This window comes from Tachysurus fulvidraco, chromosome 24 (assembly GCF_022655615.1).
Source record: "Tachysurus fulvidraco isolate hzauxx_2018 chromosome 24, HZAU_PFXX_2.0, whole genome shotgun sequence".
Lineage (NCBI taxonomy): Eukaryota > Metazoa > Chordata > Actinopteri > Siluriformes > Bagridae > Tachysurus > Tachysurus fulvidraco.
In genome coordinates, this window is record NC_062541.1 from 9,662,289 (window position 1) to 9,686,155 (window position 23,867).

At 40.8% G+C, this 23,867-nt stretch overlaps 1 protein-coding gene across 33 annotated transcripts in view; it reads right to left on the reverse strand.

Annotated features, from left to right (window-relative positions):
* The window catches only part of macf1a (microtubule actin crosslinking factor 1a), a 155,493-nt gene that overhangs the window by 64,049 nt on the left and 67,577 nt on the right, over positions 1–23,867 (reverse strand). For 11 of the 33 annotated variants that reach the window (XM_047807948.1, XM_047807950.1, XM_047807954.1 and 8 more), the window contains 24 exons: positions 22,453–22,530; positions 22,029–22,121; positions 12,935–13,101; positions 12,687–12,799; positions 12,388–12,494; positions 12,172–12,291; positions 11,834–11,929; positions 11,421–11,548; positions 11,205–11,298; positions 10,124–10,278; positions 9,646–9,934; positions 9,240–9,368; positions 9,082–9,159; positions 8,547–8,708; positions 7,851–7,955; positions 7,516–7,611; positions 7,304–7,429; positions 5,081–5,233; positions 2,087–2,241; positions 1,820–1,946; positions 1,546–1,729; positions 787–953; positions 453–631; positions 232–370 (listed from right to left, as the gene is read on the reverse strand). In XM_047807948.1, the coding sequence (XP_047663904.1) occupies positions 232–370; positions 453–631; positions 787–953; positions 1,546–1,729; positions 1,820–1,946; positions 2,087–2,241; positions 5,081–5,233; positions 7,304–7,429; positions 7,516–7,611; positions 7,851–7,955; positions 8,547–8,708; positions 9,082–9,159; positions 9,240–9,368; positions 9,646–9,934; positions 10,124–10,278; positions 11,205–11,298; positions 11,421–11,548; positions 11,834–11,929; positions 12,172–12,291; positions 12,388–12,494; positions 12,687–12,799; positions 12,935–13,101; positions 22,029–22,121; positions 22,453–22,530 (3,240 nt within the window). Of the gene's footprint in view, positions 1–231; positions 371–452; positions 632–786; positions 954–1,545; positions 1,730–1,819; positions 1,947–2,086; positions 2,242–3,034; positions 3,047–5,080; positions 5,234–7,303; positions 7,430–7,515; positions 7,612–7,850; positions 7,956–8,546; positions 8,709–9,081; positions 9,160–9,239; positions 9,369–9,645; positions 9,935–10,123; positions 10,279–11,204; positions 11,299–11,420; positions 11,549–11,833; positions 11,930–12,171; positions 12,292–12,387; positions 12,495–12,686; positions 12,800–12,934; positions 13,102–16,999; positions 19,720–22,028; positions 22,122–22,452; positions 22,531–23,867 lie in introns of those variants that run through there. The other 22 variants (XM_047807937.1, XM_047807940.1, XM_047807942.1 and 19 more) reach the window with 6 other exon arrangements.

Genomic DNA, 23,867 nt, shown 5'->3' on the forward strand with positions numbered 1-23,867 from the left:
TTAAATGGAAATTGATCAACTCCCATGTGTAAATATGGCAAGAATTTGTATTAGATTTGACCAACGAAAACATTTACACAGGTAAATAAGGCCCATGCTGTGCAGCAGACTTCCTAACCTGAATTATTAAAACGGACATACAGAGCAGTGAGCTTAGTGGAAAATGCCATCTGACACACTGAGAGCGTTATAGTGAACAGGTGAGTGTCTGGATTTGTTGTGGTTCCTGACCTTTATCTGTTCTCTCAAAGCCTGGATAGCAGCGGTATCAGCAGGTACTATGTCCTCCTCGCTCAGCCGTCCCTCATACTTCTTCACCTGACTCTCAGCAGCCTGTATGCTTCTCATCAGCACATCTACTGTTTTCAACCTGACCCAAAAAGCAAGACAGTGAAAGGCCTGACAGGGTGGTTGTGTATGAGAAACGTGGGGGTGTGAGTGAATGTACTGACTTGTGCAGATAGACGGAGGACAGCGAGTTGAGTTGCTCGCTTTTCTCTACAACCAGATTGAGCTCAGAGCGAAGCACGGGCACACTGGAGGAGGACGGCTTCTCTTCAAAGAAGCTCACACAGCGTCGAGACACGTTCCCCAGATCCGACTGCAGATTCTTCAGATGATGATGCAGCTTCTGATCAATAGATAAAACAGTGTTATGCTGTCACGCCTCTAAATGATCATTTGAACCACTTTTGCGTATTATGTGGTATGAAATAAAAATGACTAAACAAACAGCACTGCATTTCTCAGCCAAAAGGTGGCACTGTTAAATCTGTTATTGCTTACCTCCTGCTCTGCAATATGAACAGCAGTCCCTGCACCATCTGCTGACATACCACTAGAGGGCAGAGACTGCATGCCCAACATCAACTTCTGCTCTGCTTCCTGTAGGTGAGACTTGATGCTCTGCAGCTCTGAGAGGTAGGAGCGTGATACCGACTCATCCTTCTCCACTGAGAAAAAAAGGGAAACAAAACAAATATTGTTGCTTAGAAGTGATGGCCCTGAGCCATATTCAAATGGAGATATTGTTAAATATGCACCTAACTGATTAGCAGAATGCTAAAGCTAGGTCAAATGGCCTGCAGCTTATTCTATACATAATAATATGGACAAATTGTGATTTCTTATGTTACGACAGGTGGAATATAAGTGTTTGCAAATAGTGATCATGTAAAAATCAGGGACGACAGAGAGGATTAAATGTTTGCAATCATGATTAAAAACTTTTTAAATATGTTTTATTATTACAGCTAAGTTAAATCTAATCAGTAATGTAGTGGTTTACGGTAACAAGTCAAATAAGCAAAAAAAAAATTATTATTATTATTATTATTATTATGTTAATGATCACAGATCTGAGATGACACTGATAGCAAGCATTATCTGTTTACTAAATAAATCACTTCCACTAATAAATAAGGCAGACCATTATAAAATACTTTAACTTTACTGTAAAGAAGTCTAGATACTACAGTGCTTATACTGACTAGTGCTTATTCGGATCTATTTTTTTCGACGCCAGCACGTAATCTGTCTGTTTACCCGTCTCCATGGAGATCAGCAGTGCTTGGCAGTGCTCGTGGCAGTTCTGTGCTCCCTGCTCGAGATCGCGCCTCTCGGCCACCGTAAACAAGGCACTCTCGTGGCTGTCTGCTAGGAAATCAGCTAGGTGGGCATCCAGGTTATCCAGAGCCTGCTGTCTGTCAGATGGAGACTGGAAGCGGATCTAAACAAACAGAAATACTCGGTCAGGGATGTCCTCTGGAGAGTCTCTGTAGGGGAATCGGTCCAGAGAATTGCAGTTTAAAATAGTGACCGTGTCTAAAGTCCAGGATGAGATGTTGCTGATGTCCTTCTGCAGATAGTGCCAGGACACCACGCTCTTCATGTTCATGTGCAGCTGGTGCCATAAAGACATCACATTCTGGTACAGCTGCTCCGCTCTACATACATCAGACACAACGATTGCTTCGTTAGCACAAACCAGGCCATGAAATATATGAAACCTTTAAGCAAATTGACAAACAAATGGTATAAACCTCATATACTTTGGAACACAGACAGTGTGTATGAATGCCTTTACCTGCTGGCAGTGTCAATAGCCTCCTGGTTGGGAGGTGGAACTGTGAAGCACACTGATGGCACCATGGCTTCATTCCCTGTTGGACTGATGATCTTCCACTTCGTCCTTTGCGAGTTGTCCTCCAACACGCACTCTTCACCTTTACTAACCGTAATCTAAAAGTGAGGTTGAAAGAGACAGAGAGAGAGAGATGTGGATAGATGGAGAAAAGAGGAAGGAGTAAGTAGGTAAGGAAGATTTGTGGAAAAAAAAAAGAGAAAGAGAAAAAAAATCATAAATAAAAAATGTGGAGTATAAATTAAAGATGTAAAATATATCATGTTAACCAAATGAATGAAAAAATGAAATGTTAATGCTAATGGAAGTCACATGAGTAACTAAACTGTAGTATGATGTAGGAACGCAGAATATCTTTTTGTTCCCTGATATGGATTGAAACATTATCCTGTAGTGTGTCATGTGCATATCTGAAGATTTCTGTCATCTATCAAGCAATAAGAATGTTTTTAGCTAATATAAATTGAGGAAAATTCTGCTGCCCCATCCACCCTTCATCCTGCCCCAAGCACACAGGCATGTGGTAGCAGAAACCGAAAAGCTACCATCTGTCTGTGACCGTGGCTGACACACACTCTATTCACGGAAGTGCTGTAGTGCCTCAATACTCGCCCCCGTTATGCAGCTGACGACCCACAATCTGCATGCGAGAGGATGTTTTCAGACTAGATGACATAATTGCTGACTTGAACTTACATCTAAGATACTATAATTGCTGTGTGAAAAAACAACAACAAGTGTTTAAAAGAGTGGATCTTGTGTTACTGCGTGATCGTGACTGGGAGACTGGAGGAAAAGCAGGAGCATTATCTGTGCTAGATTAGGACAGAGTAGACAGGGCCAGGGCAAAGAGCACAGGGCAGAGGAAAGAGTGATGAGCAATAGTAGTACCTGAGAGTTGGCCTTGCCAGCCCCGCAGACACATAAGAGAAATGAAGAGGGAAGAGAGCATGGACAAAATAGGAGGGAGGGGGGAGTAGGGATAAAGAGAAAGGGAGGTGAAAGGAAGGGAGAAGGAGGACAAAGATTAATTTTGGGCATACTTAGGACCCTGTTTATGTGAAAAAGGTGATTATGGGTGGAAAATCAGATGGAGTAGGGCCTGGTGAATTCCAGCCTGACTGAAATACAATTATCAGTAATCAGATTTAAAAATTTTAAGCATCACTAAATGTTAATCATGAGGGCTAAATGAACAACACACTCTGCTGTGTGTTAATTAACATGATTCTGACTCAAACTGTAGCTCACTGCCTCAGTTCAGATAGTAATCTCTACACCTCCACCAGCCTGTGCCTCTCTGGTCCTGGCTCTGTGAGTGCTCTCTCTCTCTCTCTCGCTCACACACACACACACACACACACACACACACACACACACACACACACACACACACACACACACACACACACACACACACACAGAAAATATTTCTGTCTCTGAGGTCTAATTAAATTCTCATAATTTAATAAAAACTTTATTCATACACATTTATTTACATATCAATATAAATAAGTGTAGTTGAATAGTAAAAAAATAAGTAAGTAGTGTCTCAAAAGTAAAACAAAAACAAACAAATAAATAAATAACCACATTCAAGGATTTATAGTTGAGGCCAAAACTAGTTTTCCCTGGTTCCCGTTTTTCCGTACTTTTTTATTTTTTATACACAAAGCAGAATCCAGTGCCTGTTCAAAATCTGAAAAGCATGGCCCTAATATTACAGCAAATGAGTCTAAACTAGAGCGGTACATTTCCTAAAGAAAATGTGAATGTGCTTGCACATGGCAAGTTCCCCTCATCGTGCTGAGTGTTTTGATATGTCACATGTCCATGTTGTGCTAAATTTTTTTATTTCGCTAATTCTGGGGGCGGAACTACACGTGGCGTCAGTTCCCCTCATCGTGCTGAGTGTTTTGATAAATGACATGTCCATGTTGTGCTAAATTTTTGATTTCGCTTGAATTTTAGGAATTTCCCAAACTAGTATGCTCAAGACTGAAGCTTCATTGGCTTGCTTTAGTTAATTTATCTAAAAGTGCCTTATTAAGAATCTAAAATCCATGTAAACATATTTATCATCTTTTTAAGGCAAAATACAGAAGTTTATTATTAAAGCCGACATTCACAAGTATTTGGCTCTTTGAAGAAGAGCCTTCATTTCTGACAGGTATCTCTTGGAGGCCTGAATATTTTAAGCATCAAATGACATTCTACCGGGCTTATATTGTAATATGCAGTGTCTACAATACCACTGTTATACCCTACAGTATGTAGTGAGCATTTACAGTGCAGTAAATACATTTTGAATGTAGCCTGATTGTGCTGGTCGCACTTACGGAAATATTACTGGTGAAATCATTTTATATTTCAGGAATCATTGTCTCTGGTTTGTGCAATACACAAAACAATCATGAATGCTCCGTGTTCTGCTAGCGTTGGAGAAAATAGCTCTGCTTTTGCAGCTGCACATTCACAGATGGTGAAGAGCATTTCAAAAGGCTTGTCACACTACACCTGACACCAGAAAACAGAAAGACCACCATTTTCCATCCTGTTTTACAGAGCTAGTGGAAGACTTACAGAGGATGGCAAATAATGCATGTGAGCAATGAGCTAGGAGGAATGTGCTATATTATTATTAATAATAATAATAATAATAATAATAATAATAATAATAATAATAATAATAATAATAATAATAATTCATTATTGGGTTTGCAAATATAGCTGTAATGCTCAAAAGACTGTGCGTGTGATTCTACAGAGCTGCATTTTATTTAACTGGGTAGCAAAAGAGCTTAAAGGCATGGTCCGTGCAGGGCAGAATGGAAATCAGCCATTAAAAAAAGAGAGAGAGATCATTTAACAATATAAATGTTCAGTACAGAGCTGAAGTAGGTCTAAGTGGGAGTGCATCATTTATATGGGTCATACCTCTATTTGTTTGTAGTCACAGATGCACCGGATGGGCGTGGCGGTATCCAGAACATAGTCAGCACTACGTGGGCGGAGCTGGACCACCGTCTTGGCCCGCCCTACCAGGCTGGCCACTGAGCTACGATACTTGATCAGCTGCTCCTTCTCCTCCTGTCAAAAACCATCACTTGTCACTCAATTTGCATAAAATTATTACTCACATCATATGACCTTGCTAAAGACTACATATAAATCAATGATTCTATGAAGGACTGCTTTCAGATACAACATTTTACACACGAGTTACTATATTATAAATCTTGTTATTATAAAGAGTTATTATTCTGAATTCATGTGATGCAATAAAGTTAGACATACATTCAAATTAACTTGCTGTTTACACTTCATCTTGTACAAAGTCCTTTTTGCTACTATATTTCTAACCTCAACCAACCAAATCCAAACCCATTGAAGATAGAGCTTAGAACATACTGTAGATAGGTTTATGTATATAACAGGTTAATGAAATAATTACACAATTATTATTTCCTGAAATTCTACTATTTGTTAGTTAAAACTCGAATGCCAGACTGCAAGTCAACTAAAGCAAATACTGGAATATAATATTCAATATAAGGAAAGACAATATTTAATGTTTAGTGTAAGGCTTTGGCTAAACACTACTAGCTGGCAAAGTATAATATTATACTAGTTTGTCATTTGCCTTATTTTATTTCAAAATGTTCCTGACAAGCTCCTGGAAGTAATCGATTTCCTCACAGTAATAAGAAGCCACACTGATTTCACGATACTAGTGATTTAGATGAATGTCTGCCACCACCAAGCAGGTCAAAGTCAATGAGTGATCCCTGTGCTAACATTAGTGTAGAGTTTTGTCTCTGCAAATATCATCCCCAGCTGGGCACCAATATAAATAATGACCAAAATTCTAACCTTTTCTTTGGCCTCCATGAGTTTGAGAGTTCATTAGAGATTCATTACAGTGCTGAGTCTGAGAAGCTGAGACAAATTAAGACAGTTCTTGTGGCATTACACTCCAGTCTGGAATTTTACAAGGGGTTTTGCGATTACAGGGAGTTAAAGCTAGGTTAAAGCTGGTGTTGTTCAGTGGCGATCAGATGCCAAGGTGTGTTTTCACCAAATTCTAGACACGCAGATGTGAGTCATGAAGCAAAATGGACCTGTGTCAGGAAATCAGTTAGAAGCAGCAAGCATGTTATTTTCCAAAGAGTAAATTAAAAACAGTTGCGCAGAGGCATCTGTCAAACGCATGCTGAATTAAATGAATCTGTGCCCCCAGTGAGAACTACACTCTGAGTCTCAGAGATTCAAGATGTCACTACAACATGCTTTTTATTCTAATAACAACAAGTCCAGACAAAAAAATAGAACATCCCTAGACGTAAATACAAGTTAATAAACAACTCAGACACCGTCTTTCTGGTCCCTATTCAAAGTCCGGATAAGAACAACTTCAGAGTCAGTACACTGATGAGTGTGCTGCAGGATTTTAGACAGCATTTCTCCATGCTTGGCAAACAAACACAATCCTGAGAGTTTCCCTCTAAGAATATCTGTAAGAAGTGAACAGATATCCGCAATTCGAGAAAGAAATTCAGAGATGAAAGCTGTAATGGTTTGCAGATGACTAACCCTGCAGACGTCTCTGGAGGAAGTGGCTTACTGAGTAGAAAGTGCAGCAATCAGCACTAATGTGAATGTGGTCCAAACAATTTGAATATGTCCAGAAAGAATAATGAGGGATTGGAGACTCAAACTCAGATAAGTCAGAAATGACATCTTGAAAGCATCTTAGACCTTATGATGTTCATTATTATGTAAATACCAGTTCAATAGGTCGTAATTGAATATGTTATTTGAACGAAACATACCAGACACAGGTACAAATAGGTGATTTGGATTTTAGGGTTTTAGACGGAAAAAGAAAAGCTGGTCAGAAAGTCTTATAGCTGAAAACAGTGATCTAGAGTCATGCAGAGCTGTAGAACAGAGCCAGAATTCAGACCATGACGACAGTTTACTTTAATACACCAGCAACAGTGCTAGCTCTGTCTTCTGATGGCCTTGAAGGAAATAAACAGTGCTCATGCCTTCTCTGTGTTCCCCCTGTTCTCACTGTGCCATCTGCTGAAACCTATTCAGAACAATAGATCTCTGTATATATGCGTGTGCATTTGTAATCAGAGAAAATAGCCTTACCATGGAGTCCTGCAGCAGATCCTCCAGTTTGCCTAGTCGGCTGTTTTGGTCACACGTGTACTGCCGCTTGATGGTGTCCTGAAGCTGTCGCAGGTACGTCTCACATTCTCGTGCATCACTCATGAACTAAGAACAGCATCAGCATGGTTACAACTCCGTATAATTCACACAAATGTGCATTTTAGAGATTATTTTTTTGGTTGACACGGTACCTGAAAGTAAGCCGTGTTGTCCTTGAGATGTTTCTCCACACATACACACAGCTGTCCAACCCACTGCCACTGTGTCTGTAAGGCAGCTCTGTAGGCCTGTGGTCAGAGAGCATAATTCATGTTAAGGCTAATAACAGTAAAGCCGATAATACGCAAGATAAATATTTATTAGGCACTTGGCCAAGTGTGTATGAGAAATATATAAAAACTGGTAATACGAGAAAACTTCTAGCATTTCTAATTCCATCTATATTCATTTAATGCATAGTGACATGAATGAGAGTTCTCTGTCATTAATCGGATCACATTTTGAGTGATGCTGACTGACAGCTCACCTCTAGAGTCTGCTTGGCTGGGTGGTTCTCCCGACACAGCTGATCGGCTGTTTCCTGAAGGGAGTGCATCACTTCCTGTTTTTCCTCCAGTTCTGACCTCAATTCCTGTAAAATAAGGACAGAAGACAAATGAAGTCGCAATCTATGAATGACACTAGATTCAGGATTTTCTTTGGCATTAATAATAAAGAGAAGTGCACTATGTAAAGGAATAATGTAGTCATTTTTAACCGTTTGAAGTGTACTTGTGATCCCCATGAACAATATTTTCATAACAATACTTTTCCCTGAACTGAAAACAGATTGGAAAGCCCGGTTACTTAAAACTTGAAAGCTTTAAAAATGGAAGTTTACTGACAGTTTATGGTGCTTCAGTAAATATATTTTTTTTAAAACAACACTTGCAGTAGTTCCCAAGTGGTGCAACAGAAATCTATTCATCCTATCGCTAGGGAATAACAAATCCCGAGTCATGCAGTCTGGGAGGGAGGGGTGGTGTTCCTCACACGTCATGTGAGTTTATATATGCAGAAGAGGATAGACAGCACTTCCTCAGAGCGTGTTATCTTGCCCTGTGATGTACAGCATCCGCAGCAGCTGACTGGTGATTGGGAATTGCCCATTGACCAAAATGTGAGAAAATTATTTAATCCTGCATTGGATATATGATGTACTTATTCAGTTACTGTCACTCACGGCATACTGGTCTCTCTTAAGAGCCATGGTGGTGTTGTTCTCGCTCCAGTCGAAGGCCAGCTCCTCCTCTTCCTTCTCGTTGAGCCAGATGAGCTCTTCAGTGCAGTGTGACACAAACGCTCGCAAGCTCTCTAGGCAACGGAGTCGCCATGACGAATGTTCCTGCGGCAACAGAAAGGATTAAACTCTGGATCCATTCTTTACTCCATTCACTCACAAACACACACACACACACACACACACACACACACACACACACACACGTGCACACACCTTTATTCCACCCATCAGAATACACCCTCCCTTAACCCTAACAACCTTTAAATTCTTGACTTTGGAGATTGAGCTGAAAGAAGCAGATCTGTGTGTGTGTGTGTGTGTGTGTCATGGGCAGGTGCTGTGTATTCCGTGTCATTTACAGACTTTCTGTACCCTTCTCTTCGTCATGGTATGAACTCTGTCAAACCCTGATGAGGACTTGCGTGCTCTACAGTGACACACATACACAAATGTTAAAAAGCAAATACACACTCACGAGCAGCTTGCAGTATTGGCTCTCCAGCTTGGCCAAGGTTTCGGAATAATTGCTTCGAAAATTGGAAGAGACACTTGGCTGAAGAGAAAAACGAGTACTTAGATGAGTCAATCAATACAGGGGTCAGAGAGGTGTGATAAACTGTGTGAGCACATTACCTCATAGCTACGAGCCTCCTTCAGGCTGTGCAGCTGCCCTTCCACGGCAGTGTGGATGGTGTGGTGATCCTGCAAGTGTTGATCTACAGACGGCAGGTCGGAGCCCCACTCAGCCCGCTCCAGCAGCTCCTACCACACACATGCACACACACTCTTTATCCCCATGTTAACTTGTACAATCCTATAGACCTAGTGCAGTTTTTATGTTTTTTTTATTTCATACTTTTCTTTTCATGCTTTAGGTTTTGTGTTTTTTGCAAACTGAGAAGCTTGTGAAAACATCTTGAGCAAACAAATGTCACAAGGTCCATAACACAAAAAAGGTAACGTTTTAAGGTGTCCTAACTTTACTGCATAAAAAGATCTTTTTTGTTTTGTGCCTAAGGAGTATATAATACAATCATACCTGGGTTGCCTCCACCCATCCCAGTAGCTCGTAAATGAAGCGCAGGCTCCCTTCATCCTCAGATGAGGACATGGCCACGAGTTCAGAGCGAGACATAGGCTGTCTGAGCAGGTTCGCCATGACACCTGCTGCCCCCAACAATGTCTTCGCTCCAAGCGTAGCCAAGCTCCCTGAGGAGACCCTCTGAGTCTGCTCTCCCATCATTCCTCCTGACAGGAAGCGGCCTTTACTGTAAACACTGGAGCACTGCAGTCGCAGGGAGACCAGCTCCTCCTGCAGACGTGTTATTCTACAGCAAATCAGGACACAAAAAAAGCAAAAAGTTAAACACACAGAAGCATTCACAGACAAATTAGATTTAGCCATGCCAAGAGATCTTAAATTGATATAATAAAAATATGCAAAACTTTTATTGACTATTCTCTCTGTGACAATTCCTGTAACATTGACACCCTCGCTTATCCTCCCTCTCACACACCTGAAGGCCAGCTGCTCTACTTGGTAGTACTTCTCATTTCGGAGGATTTGCAGGTCCAGTTGCATTTGGCGGACCAGATCCTCACAGTCCTGCAGGTATGCTCCCAGCTCCTGTTCACAGCGCGCTTGCTCTCCTCTCTCCAGCTGAGACATGTCCTGCAATCATACACAAGGTGGACACTTAACAAAAATTAAACCAATGCAACAGAACTCTGAAAATGTTAAACTGAAGGCATCATTTCGATACACAATGATGCCACTGTTAATATAGACAATGCGTTTGGTTGTTTTCTTTTATTTGTGTTTACATTGTTTGGCAGGTTGACCATCTTATAGTAGCCTCAGACAAAAAGTCTCATTGTTCTTTGGGATTTAAAATGCAAATGATAACCAAACAAAAAACAATGAACACAGAAATCTTCATTGTGCCTTTGTAGATGGAAATGATATCAAATAAACACAACATACAGAACGTGCTAAAACGGATTAAAATAAATAAATAAATAAAAATGTAAGGAATCAAACACTCTAGAAAAGTAATCAATGCCAGGGTTGTGCGATGCTGTTGTGTAGGCAACTCTACAGTCTGAACTGTGCTGTTAACACTATTTTGAGTGTTTTGTTATGAAATGCCATGATGTAGATTAGATGTGAGCATGAATATAGCATCAGCAAAACAAGTGATACTTTGTGGGGTTTTTCTGTATTTTCTAGTCACACGTTCCATGTTACACAACCTGCAACACCAGTCATTGTTGCTAGCAGCACCCAAAGTTGTAATGAAATCAATACCACAGCCAGAGGATGGGCTCCCTTCTGAGACTGGTTACTCTTGAGGGTTTTGGCTCATGGTTTCTTAGAAAGTCCTTGATGTTATTGCCTCTGGTTTGCTCTTTTGGGATCTAAATCCACATCTGGAGCTTTGTAACCTAGATGGGACTAGAACCTAACATGTGTTGGAACTTTGTAACCTTTGTTACTAAACTTAAGGGGTGTTATATGTTGCACATCACAATGTAAGAAGGGAAACAGAAAACTGAAGAGTACGGATTGATTTTCCCTCAGTATGGAAGCTTACTGACCGACTGCAGTGTGTTCTTGGCCAGGGTGAGTTTCTCCTCACAGTCCACAGCCATGTTTTGAATCTTATTAGCCATCTGGAGGAGTAACTCCAGTCTATAAGAGAAAGAACAATCTAGTTAGAAACCATTCATTAGAATAGAACCTACAGCTCAGTTACTCTCTCATTTAAAGCTCTGTGCAATTCTCAGACTGTGTGCCACGATATCATCCTTCACCTTTCCACAGCAGGCCGCAGTGCCTTCTCTCTCTCCAGCATCTCCAGGATCAGTTTCCCCCACTGCTCCTCCAGGTCATTAGGGTGTAATCCCTGTGGAAGTTTGAGGCGCCCGAACTCGATCCATACCTAAAGAGGAACATGGAACCGAACGCGCAATCAGTACAGGAAATACTTTTAAAAATCTTTTCACTAGGACTCTAATAACAAATCATTATTCTTCTCTGTCTCTCTCTTTGATTCCTATGAATAAAGCATTCATATCCTAATTTTCCCGGGAGCCATGTTCCCGCAGAGCTTCACTGGACCACGATAAACAGCATGCTGCATTCCACAGCTGATTCAAGGTCAGCATGTTATTCATCCACTCCTTCCCTCTTTGTATATTCTTTTCATTTCTCTCCTCTTCCTCACCTCCAGCAGCTTGTAAAGATGTTCGATGTGCCCCTTCTCTGTCTCCTTAGCAGGAATCTCTGTTTCTTTGAAGTGGACATATTCGTTATAAAGTGCCTGAGGAGTGAAAAGATGAATAAAAAGGAAATGTTGAGTATCATATTTTACCTTCATCATTTACACTTACACAAAAATGAGTCCCAGATGGTGTTTCCTGAGCCATGATGTCTGAGTAATGTTTTAATTTTATTTACATGCACTCCAGATACTTGTGACCATTCTAATTTTATTGTGACTACAATATCTTCAGATCTTCATTTCACTTTTCTCATCTGAAATCCGAAGCCGTAAAAACATACCTTCAGCTCCACAGGGTTCTGGGGGAAGTTTTTGTTGGCCATGAGGGCCGTGTGCTGCCTCGTCCACTGCAGCAATGAGGAAAAATGCGACTGGTACTCTGCCCATCGCTGGTCAACCTCCTGAGAATAGAAAGAAAAAAATAAATGTGAGGAATAAAAAAAAACAAAGGACTGCACGTGTGTTGGAAGTTAGGTGTGGAAGATCACTGCACATACTTGTGCCGTAATGCCTTCTCCTCCCTCCGGGATCTTGGGAAAAGCATCATAGATAGAGGACACGTACGTGATGACTGATTTCTCATCTGGCGATGGTACATCCACATCTAGTGAGAGAAGAACAGAAAGTAGAAAGAGTATAGATTATTAAATACTAGCTGCATTATTGCAAATGCACTTCTACTACAACTAATAATAATAATAATAAATCCATTATATTGATCCTTATCCATTAAACATTAAAGTATAACACATCAGTTACAAGTCTACCAAGGCAGACCAAAAAAACTGAATTCCACCTTCAGCATCCAGAAGTCGTGTCACCCCTAGTGACTCTGCGATTTCAAACGCCTGCTCCAGGTTGTCACGGTTACTCTGCCGTGCCACCAGCTCCATGTCAATCAGGTCTGGCCTAGATGTTCAATGAACAGAAGAGAGTTGTGAATACTGAGAGCTCTCTAGCTGGTATGATGACATGACTGTCGCTTTATCAAAATAAAAAATGAGTGTTTGTGTGTGAGTGTGTGTGTGAGGCTCTTGTACGTACCTGTATCTGTGCAGGAGGGCATTAAACGTGCGCCCATCATTCCAGCTGGAGGAGAAGTTGACACAGCGGATGCCAGGGTAGCCCTCAGTGGCCTTTTGAGTCCAGAGCAAAAGCTTCTCCTTGGCTGTCAAATCTCCTGACTCACCACTCACATAGATCTCTGAGATCTGATGGGGAAAAAACAGATGATTGAGCTCTCAAATATGGGAGGCTGAGAACGTAATTTGTATCTGTTGAATTTTCAGAAACACTTTATTTAAAAATAAAATATAGTGGTTAAAAATCGTGGAAATGCCACCCAGTGGCCAAGGACACCATGAAACTGTGAGGAATGTTCCTTTAGAAAATGAAATAACAAATAGCTTTTTTAGAACTCTAGAAGTGAAACGTTGGATAAAACTAAATAGAATAGAGAAAGACAGACCTCTGTCATTGATAGTGAGTGTTACAGTTGTGTGATTAAATTTAGCATAGAATAGTCATTCATTAACAAAATTCAATAACAGCCTTTAGACTCTTAATTAAATCGAGTCTTGAGTCTCTTTGTTGGGGTTTTGTTCTTTTCTCTGCAAGAAAATGTAATCATGCAGACGCTACAGATTGGATTAAGTTTAGGTCAATTTTTTGTTATTATTTTTGACATTCAATAAAATTGTAATACTTTCTGTTGACCCCAAACAAGCAGCAGCCAAAATAACAACATTCATAATACTCACAAAATATAAAAACAGAAAATAAGAAACTGACTTTAGGCCTATTTAGGACACACACACACACACACACACACACACAAACACACACACACACACACACACACACACACACACACACACACACACACACACACACACACACACACACACACAGGGAGATTTTGGTACTTTAGGCATAAATAAGTGCCTTTCATCTCTTCTGTGGCACTGCCATCACATGTTCTGTTTTTTTTTTAATCTCTCTATTTCTCTTTCTGCTGAGTACTGTAAGTCCACAAGCAATCAATCACATTCCTTTCCCCCACATTTTCTACTAATTCTCTGTTTGGACAAAAGGAGGTGGAATGCAGTGTCGTCCTGTGCCTGGTGCACTTCATCTGTATTCCTTCGTCATCCCTCTCTCATGCTCTACACACTTATCCAGTGCCAGCACAAAGCAAACCGAAACTCAGAACAGAAGATATCTAGCGACTCTGGGGAATCAGAGCAAGCAAGAGAGAGAGAAGGCAGAATCCGTATAGTCTCCGTACCTTACGGTAAAGATGATGAGGTCAATCTGTATTGATAGCAAATTTGGGATAGACTCTATCTTCATTTCAAGCGCTTCTACACAGGATTGTCACTTGTGGACTTAAAGCGTTTTCTATATAATCATGGTATTTCTGCATTACTACAAATATCTCATATTGCCTGAAAGCTTGAATCCAAAAATAATCACATGGCAGAAAAAAAAGAAAAGAATAAAAAGTCGTACTTACTTGCTTACAAAGTCTCAGGTCATTATACGCTAGAGCCTGAGAGAAATGAGGCTGCTCTATTTAGCAAAGCACATTTCTTGCAGGGCAAAATACCAGGCTTTAAAGTAAAAAGAGTATACTGCTATTTATCTACTCACTCTACTCACACAGTATGTCATAGACACAACTTAAACCTACGTCACCTTTAAGACATTCTGACATTAAATTCCAGAAATTCAAGTTTACTTTATTTTCAATACAGACATTTATACAGATAACGTTAGCAATCCTAAAGAATACTTTGACTTTATTTTTTAACCTTATCTCTGTTCATTATATATATAACAAATAAGCAGTTTCTAGAGCCAGGAATTTGTACTTTCTGTACTGAGAAAAGACAAAAAAAGCTGATTGATATCACTTATAATAGAAGTCTATGGGCATGTACAGAATCCTGTCAGGAATCTTTTATAATGCGGTGTACCATATACAGCAAAATCATTATGATGCTCCAACAAGAAAGGTATGAACAGCCTCCTAATTTGAGAACAACAACCTCCTAATCAATATATAATCACCGGACAGTACATTTATAATCACACCCTCCAGTGTCATGTTTATACATTTTATTATTTAGCAATCCCTACAAATGTATATTTATTTTCTTCCCCCTTCCTCCTCGTCTGTTCAGAAAACATATAGAACGTGTCCGTTCAAAGACAGAACATGTAAGTATTTCAGTTAGCCTGATCATATTCTGGACTCCGCAAAATTTGAAAAGATGGGGAAAAAGTGCACGTAAAGCAGTTAATGACGTATATAAATGTCAGCAATGCTCACATGAGAAAACACTGGATCATCAGTCTTAAGTACCCTATAATAGAGTGTGAAAACTTTGAGAGAAGACTCTGGGTTGTATAAGAGGATGAATTATCAGAGATGAAGATAGAGAGAAAAGAGCAAATGTTAGTTTATCCTTTAATAGAGCAAACATATAATGCGTTATCTTTTATAGCTATGTACAGTATACATACCCCCCCTTCTGTATGTGGGGCATTAGTGTGTGTGAGAAAAGCTGTTATCTAGCATCTTCCACACTGCTTGCATCACATATGTCATAGCAGGTGAGGCTTTGTACCTTTCTGAAATCTAGTTAAAGGTAGCAAAACCCTCTGAGCACCTTCATTCAGACCGCTAAGGGTTTGAGACCAACAAACAAACAAACACTGATGCCTTGGGAAGAAAATCTGTACACATTTGTAGAGATAGCTGGGACATACAATATACAAGGAGGCCGAGGACATAAGAGAAACCAAACACATCCAAAAAGAAAGAGATAGAGTGAGGTAAAAATGAAAATAGACTAGCCCCCCTGAGAAAGCCTGCTTGCAGTTGCCCTTTAGATGTGGGGAAAAGTGATATACAGAGTGTGAGAGCAAAGACTATTCAGAATATGGCATACTGATCTGCTCCACAAATACACCCTGTTAGTGTCGAGGCAAAGCAGTCAAGAACATGTGTTTGAACTTCTATTCACACAGCGATATCCAAAAAAAGACAAGTTGCTTGACGTGAAAATGATCACCACCTAATGCTAGCTTATTACTAAGCCAGAAAAGGTTAAGGATCAGTCATCTGATAAACAATAGGCCATTAGGACATTGTTCTAGCTGTAACAAAACCCATCGTTTCTCCTCCTGAGTGCTCCTGATAAGGAGAGAAGAGTGTGTCACATGCACTTTGAAAGGCTGCATATAAAGTAACTGATGTATCTGCATGTAAGTAATGCTCACATCAGAGTAAGAGTGGTTATATCAGTAGCATGGGACAAACAGATTTTGTGTACATGTTATTAGATGTTTTATTTATTGTTGCCTACCAAACACCAAGGTTTAACAGAGAGTAAAAGACAAAACTCCTTCCACAAAACCAAGGCTGTTATTTGGCCTGCAGGCTGTTTTATCTGTACTCTGAAGGTTGAACTATAGCAGACACTACGCTTTACACATCCCTCTACTTGCTGCACTACACAACTACGGCATGATCTGGTTGATGCCAGAATGTTCTTACTAGTCGCCTAAATTAGCTCCCATGTATGACAGTTGATATTTTTAGAATCAGGTACAGATATTGCTGTTCATTACCAAATTAGTGCACCACAAATTACAGCATTGCAATACCGAACACTCTTTAGCTCAGTCAGTGAAACTTTTACTACGTGGCAGGCAAGCTAAACTGTTTGATTTGTCCACATCCCTGGAGATAATACTGCAATACTTTACGATATAAAATACGTCACTCTGGATAATATGTCAATATCGACAGTGAAGGCTGTGGACGGCGTGATAAAAACAGCAGAATGGAAATGTGTAAAAGAGACAATACACTGGGGTGAAAAAACTACTGTTCAGTGATGATTAAGCTCATGGAAAGTCGCCAGGATGTATTTGGAGATGTCTGCTTCATTTTAGGCATAGTAAGGTTATACAGTTCTGGAGTCTGGGAATTCAGGCAGAAAATTATTTAACACAACATGTGTTGCTCACAATATATACATCATTACTACCATAATCAGTACTACCCAAGAAAGAGGGGAATTAGCAAATGTGTCTGACCTGGGAAGGGGTTTGTGATGGTTTCTCTGGCGGGGAGATGGGACTCTCTAATATTGAAGTGTTCAGCACTTCAGAAGAGCTTCCCCAGTCTGTGTGAGCCGTACCCGCTATGTCTGGAGAGGTAATAGGCACGTCACTGGCATAACCTGAAGACTGGGGATCCTGCAAAGGACCAGGAACTTCTGCACATTGAGTATGGCTGTCCAACCAAAATCCCTTCTCTGGTTGAGCAACAGCAATTTTTGGATTGCTGATGACGTTATCTGTGGATGGTCGTCTCTCTTCTTCCATCACCTGTACTTTCTGAGTGCCACCAATAACAGGAGATGCAACAGGTGGGCCTGAGTGCACTTCCACATTTTGGTTATGCCACAAAGGGGATCCGTAATCTCTTGGGTACACAGTTCGGACTACGCAAAGCCTTCCATCAACCTCCCGAATGTGAACTATGCCCTTCTTGTCCATTTCTGATGTATCATCAACAAACAGTTTACATTTACTTTTATCTTTGTTCTCCATCTCCAGTTCCCCACTTTTGGCACTTAAAATACAGGGTCTCTCAAGAACCCCTTGAACCCTGCCTTGAACCCGGCAGACTTTACCTCCTCCGGGTGTCATGCTGCCCAGGTTTGATTTAGTTTGGGATTGCTCAGTCACCTTTTCTTCTGACCCGTGATGGAACGTCCCCATCCATGCTGGGCTGGGAGCAGGAGATAGAATAGCCACCCTACTTCCTCGCAATGTCCCTGTGCTGCCTATGATAGGTGCTACACCAGGAACTAGGACAACCTGGGTAGGAGTTTCAGTCACTGTTGTGTTCGATCTTAGTTTGTTTGAACCATCATCTGTGGGACTTACAATGGCCTCCCCTGTAAGACTAATGTTTCCAACTTCATCTTTCTTTTCAGACTCTTTCTGCATGTTTTTCACTTTGCGCTTTCTCCTGAAGCGCAGTTTCCTCTTGGGTGAGAGAGGAAGGGCACCATCTGGCCCTGTTTCTCTAGGCTGCTTTACACAACCAAGAGAGTTTCCCATTTTCAGCACAAAAACTATGAGATACAACAGTAGCCAGGAACCAAAAACTTGTAATTTAATACCTTTTCAAAAAAGGTAAGATCAGGTACAATGCTTAATGTTAAACCTGTGGAAGTCAGTACTGTATCTGTTCTGCCTGTTCGTGCTCAGCAGACAAGCAATGCTGCAGTCAACCCTTCAGTCATTCAACAACATTTGTTTGGCACCTTTGCAAGTCTCAAGGATTCCAGCACTAAATGTAAACCCCTCTCTTTATAAAACAGTCTGGTCCATCTGGTATAACCACTCTTTTTTTCCTTGATCCCGTCCATGTAGATAATATGCAGTGCATTTTTTGGGAGAAGTCAACAGTCAAGCTCTTCCTAGACCAGAACCTAGAGCATTTCATAAGCTATGAGTTCATGAGCAGAGATTCCTGCACAACAATTTTGGCTAGCTTAGGATATGTAATATCCTCCTGCAGATATTCCTTAGTAACAACAAGGAAAGAGCTGCAGACATACACACAAGCTATCTCTCAAGAATGTGTACACACATGACAGATACATGATGCATGACTGCCAGAATGGCAAAAGGTTCCCATTATTGCCTCTCAAAGAAACACAAACCGCAATGAATTTCCAGGGAGCAATAAAAGTGTTCTTCTGTCCCTGATTCCACTAGCATTTATTATTGATGGTCCGACTTGAGGACTGTTGTAACAATAGTAGTTGTGATAGTAGTTGCAATAGTATTCTAACATAATTTTTTTTAGATAGCATAACACTGATCATTTGGTGTTCAGCAGAATGGATGTGTTAGCTAAGCCTTTAGATTTGGGTGATCTGTTGATCAGAGCCAATGACCGCCTAGCATTTTAATTCCCAGAGTCCCTTGTGTGTATGTGTGAGGCTCCAGAGGCGTGCAATGTTGGATCAGTCTCCAGACATTAAAGAGCAGCAAGGGGAGGAGGGAGAACAGAGTGTCTTGCCTCCACTGCCACGGTAACTGATGTCACATGCACGGAGAGAAGACATTTATGTCAATAAAGAGTGCAGAGAGCGTTATGAGTCAAGAGACTACACAACCGTGCATGCACTGGTAACACAAAAAGAGGTTTACACACACAACTCACTATCCCCCAACGCTGGTAACTGAGGCTATGACTAATCCCGTAAAACACTTTATGCTATCTGTCGACTTTAGTTTCGGCCACCCGTTTCCTCTTTGTCTCTCCATTGAAGATGTTCTCCTCCGCAGGCAGATTGCCACTCCCTTGTGCCGTTGGCCTTACAGGCTGAGGAATCTAATTAGAGCAGCTGTACTCACTGCCTCAACCCGCTCTGGATGAAGTGCTGTACAGGGGAACACGAGGGAATCTATCCAGTTCCTGGATATGTGTGATGACTGTAGACAACTGCAGATGTTACGATCAAAGAGAAAGCAGTAAGAGTGCCATCGCTTGAGCCGATGCATACACGATGCATATGACTGATCTGGAGCTTCGACTGAATCAGACAATATAGGTGTCTGTATGACGAGCAGTGTGTGTGCCTGCTGGGGTGAGCAATCCTGTGATCCTAAGAATGCATCCCATTGGTGATCCTCCAAAGGCCTGCAATGAAGAGAAACCAGGGGCTCCCGTAGCAGTATTCTGCCTGTCTTTTCGCTCTGTCGCTGGGCAACTCGGCTGCTCTCTCTCCCTTGCCGGCAAACAGAAGTCTAATCTCCAGTCTGCTGCAGCCTCGCACAACACACTGCTGCTGCTGTAGCTCCCTCCCTCCCTCCCTCGCTCCTCTCTCTCCTCCTATCTGCTTCCTTGTCCCTCCCTCTCCCTTGCTTTCGCACTTGTTCTCACTGTTGCGAGCTCAGAGCTTCACATGCACAGACACAAACACACACACACACACACACACACACACACACACACACACACACACACACTTGGAAACAAAATAAATTAGTGAACAAGAAAGCTTTAATATTTTAAATATTCTATATACTCTCTATTTTAGAGCCTTCAGTGGAGCTGAGAAATCAATTTCTATTATAGCAAAAGAAAAAGGAATTAGGAAACAGGAAGTCATGGAAGAAAAATACAAGCAGTCTGGGCAACTGCTGAGTAATCTAGAAGAAGATACTTGCTAATCAACAAACAAATGGCAATAACCCACTGTGCAAGGGTTTAGTTAACATAATGCAGGAAAGAAGTCTGGTTTTAAGATACACAGACATACTGTAGTGGCATGACTGTTAATCTAATGAATATCTACAACTGTCGACTAAATTAGTAACGTGAACAGGCATTTATTTCAATGCCCTCCTCCCACCAAGCCAAACCTTTCACATGGCCCACATTATGTCAACCTTCCTAAGCATTCGGACCAGAGGAATCTAATGATTGACCCTCTTGCAGTGTCATTACTTCCATTTGAGTAGACAGTTTTGTTCCTGACCGTTTCAGCACCTAATCTAACAGCTCCTTTGGGAGAACTACACTCCCAGAACCTTATCTGTACACAAATACTCCATTTGACTCATTAGCAACTCTGAAATTGTAATAAAAAATTCACACTGGATATAGGAGGACAAACTGCGGACAATTTGGTCCAGAGTTAGCCTCAATTGAAGTGGTAGTATCCAGGGGACGTGTCCCAAATTGAGTGAAAGAGACATGATGATTAGCCTCCTGTGGCAGTGTAGAATGCCTAAAGGTTTCAAGTAACAAATAGAAGAATGGCGGCGTTTAATTTAGCTGATGGTAGTGATACTGTCGGATGATAGTACTGGATCATACGAAAAAAGGAATGACAATGTTTATGTACAGTTTTGATGTATATCATACAGGGGTACAAATGAATAAAGGGGTTATATTTTGATACAAGCAAGCTCTTTCTTCAAACAGGTTATCTCAGAAAACTTTAGCACACTGTACTCAGAACTGCACAGGATCACCAACGTAACCCTGCTCAATCCCTTCATGCCCAGGGACTTTCCTTTCATCCCTCTTTCCAGTGTCCTCCTCCCCTGCCCCCTCTGCTGCATCATGTCTGCAGAGTCACATAAAACACAGTCTCCATAGCAACCGGCTCCCTATGTCACCTTGTGACATCATCCCGCCTTTGATATCCACAGCACCCTCTAGTGGATTGTGCTTAAAAAACCCAGCCTTTTCCATAAAATCACATGATTAGCACATACCTTATATCTAATGCACCATGGTGAAACGAAAAAGAAAAAAGATCCTCGGTGTCTGATACAATACATTATCAGACCTGCAAGTTTCTGGATTTCACAACTAATCTATGGAAAGATATTAATGAAGACACAATGCTCTACATTCTCCCTCTCTTTCCTTAATACAGAAATTGTGTCACTTCCTAATAAAGATGTAAATAGGTAATTAATTTCTGTTGAACTGGGCCAGTGCTTCTGTAACAAACCCATATGTAGATGTGACCCTCACTTATCATTTCTAACAACTACAAGCCCACACACACTTACAAAACCAGACACACAGACAGAGACAGACTCACACGAGCAAACATACATAAGCAGTCACAGGCTTGCACAGACAGACATACAGACACAGGCAGGTTGACAGATATAAAGATAAACAGACAGAGATAACACCTGACAACCGATGCAGACAGACAGATTAGATGCACGACCAGACAGACACACAGAGTCAGATATATAGGCAGAGAGACACATAATCAGGGTCCTAAAGGCTCGTGTTAAAACTCTACACTGTAGGTGAATTTCTTTGCAAGCTAATTCACTTTCAGCTCCACCACGATCTGCTCTACCCTCTCCTCCACACCATGTCCAGTGAGAAAAAAAATTACATTATTGGCATCACATCCCTGCAGCTGTTACTAAGAAAAGTCGACATTGCTGGCTAACAAACTGAAATTAAGCATTTCCATACGTAAACAACTCCACGTTTCCAGGCAAAGACCGAGCAAATAGCCATCGGTTCAGTAACTAGAAGAGAAAAAATAAAGACATTTACCTGGAAATGGAGGATGATGGTCCAAATCAGGCCCAGGGTTAACTTTGGGTTCCCGTCTGTAATGTCATCATTTCTGATGTTGACCAGTTTGACCTTCAATGAACAATGTAACGTTATTAAAAACAGACAGCAAAAATGCACATTAATATGATGCTAAATAATTTAGATTCTAAAATCTGTATTTATTATTATTATTGTATATAATCCGAAGATCCAGTGCTTCTAAAGGAAACTGCCACTAACTTATTCGACTGTTAACCGCCTGCTAGGGTTTTTTTTAAGGAGCAGGCATTTTCAGGCACCCTGCTGCCTGCAAGGTGATTGAGCTGTGATATCATAAGCAAATGCAATGTAATGACATATTTAAACAGACAGAACCACCAAGCAGGACATGGAGTTCATGTGTTGTGTGGTTCTCTCATACCTGTCTCTGTTTGAGGAAGTCCAAGGCAATCTGCACATTCTGCAGTCGATGGAATCTCATGCGGCCCTTTTCTCTGGGCTGAAAAAAAAACAGAGATGGATGCAAAATAAAAATGTGGCTTTTATAGTTTACAGCTCAAAGGCAATGAGGGAAAGGAGAGTGTGTGTTGCTTTGCAATCCAAACACAGTGAAAGAAATAGAAGCATAGAGATTAAGAGCAAAGGTTTAAGGATATCACCGGTCAGTACAAAAAAATGTCAGGAAGGATTAAATCTCAAAACTCGTCATCACTCCATGCACTAACACACACTCTGATGGCCTTTAGTTAGTGGAGTTCATGTTTCATAACAACAGACACAAGCTCACACACTTTCTTAAATTACATCAGATATGCTGAAAGGAAGCAAGAAAGCCACGCTGAGGTGCACACACACACACACACACACACACACACACACACACACACACACACACACACTCGGTGATGGATGCAGTGGCCTGGGTGCAGAATGCAGGTGTAGTATCACTTCAGCAGTGGGAACAACTTTCCTAAGATGTCACTGAGCACATGGACAGCATCAGCTCCATGACTGGGGCAGAAGAGGCATTTGAGCAAGTACCCTACTGCCTCAAAGTGGACACATAGTGCTGATACACTATTTTAGTTCTTTACATGGGATTATTTTACTGGAAGATATAGGAGTCATTCAAAATAAAAATAACTACAGGTAAAGGTTATATTTTGCCACATAAACACAATGTGATTGACATCATGGGAGAAAACAACACCACCTTGTGGCTGGCTGAGGTATTCTTTTTAATCCCTTTACCCAAATCCAGTCTTAGAAAGTGTCAGTTAATATTAACCATTATGTGTATACAGGATGTGTATCAGTCAGTCCTTCATGTTAATATCCATCCATATTATAATCAAGAAACATATTTTCAAGAACTGACTAGAAGTTAGCAGAGATAAAGAAGTAAAGTATAAACACTTTGTTAGTGGTCTTATGGTTAGTTTTTAACTATCTGTACTTCAGTTGAGTTTTTCCTTCACCTAATATTTGACATTTTATTTCAAGGAAGAAAATCTTAAACATCTCGATTTTTATATTTCAATTTCCAACAATACTACATTTCTTAATAATCAGATACTGGTGTCAGATTGGTGACTTTTTAACATCAGGCACCTTCAAGGAAAGATGTATACATGTATCAGTAAAATGCAAATTATATTCTAAATGAAACAAAAAAGCACAAACATCTCTTATTACAACCGTATTTATCAAGGATGTTTGACAGCGAGCCAGCTATTTGTGCTTAGCTCGAGTGCATCATCAGTGTCCTTGTCATCCTACTGTATCACCAGCTGTTGTTAGTCAGCATTAGCTCATGATTTCACATGTCCCTTTGTG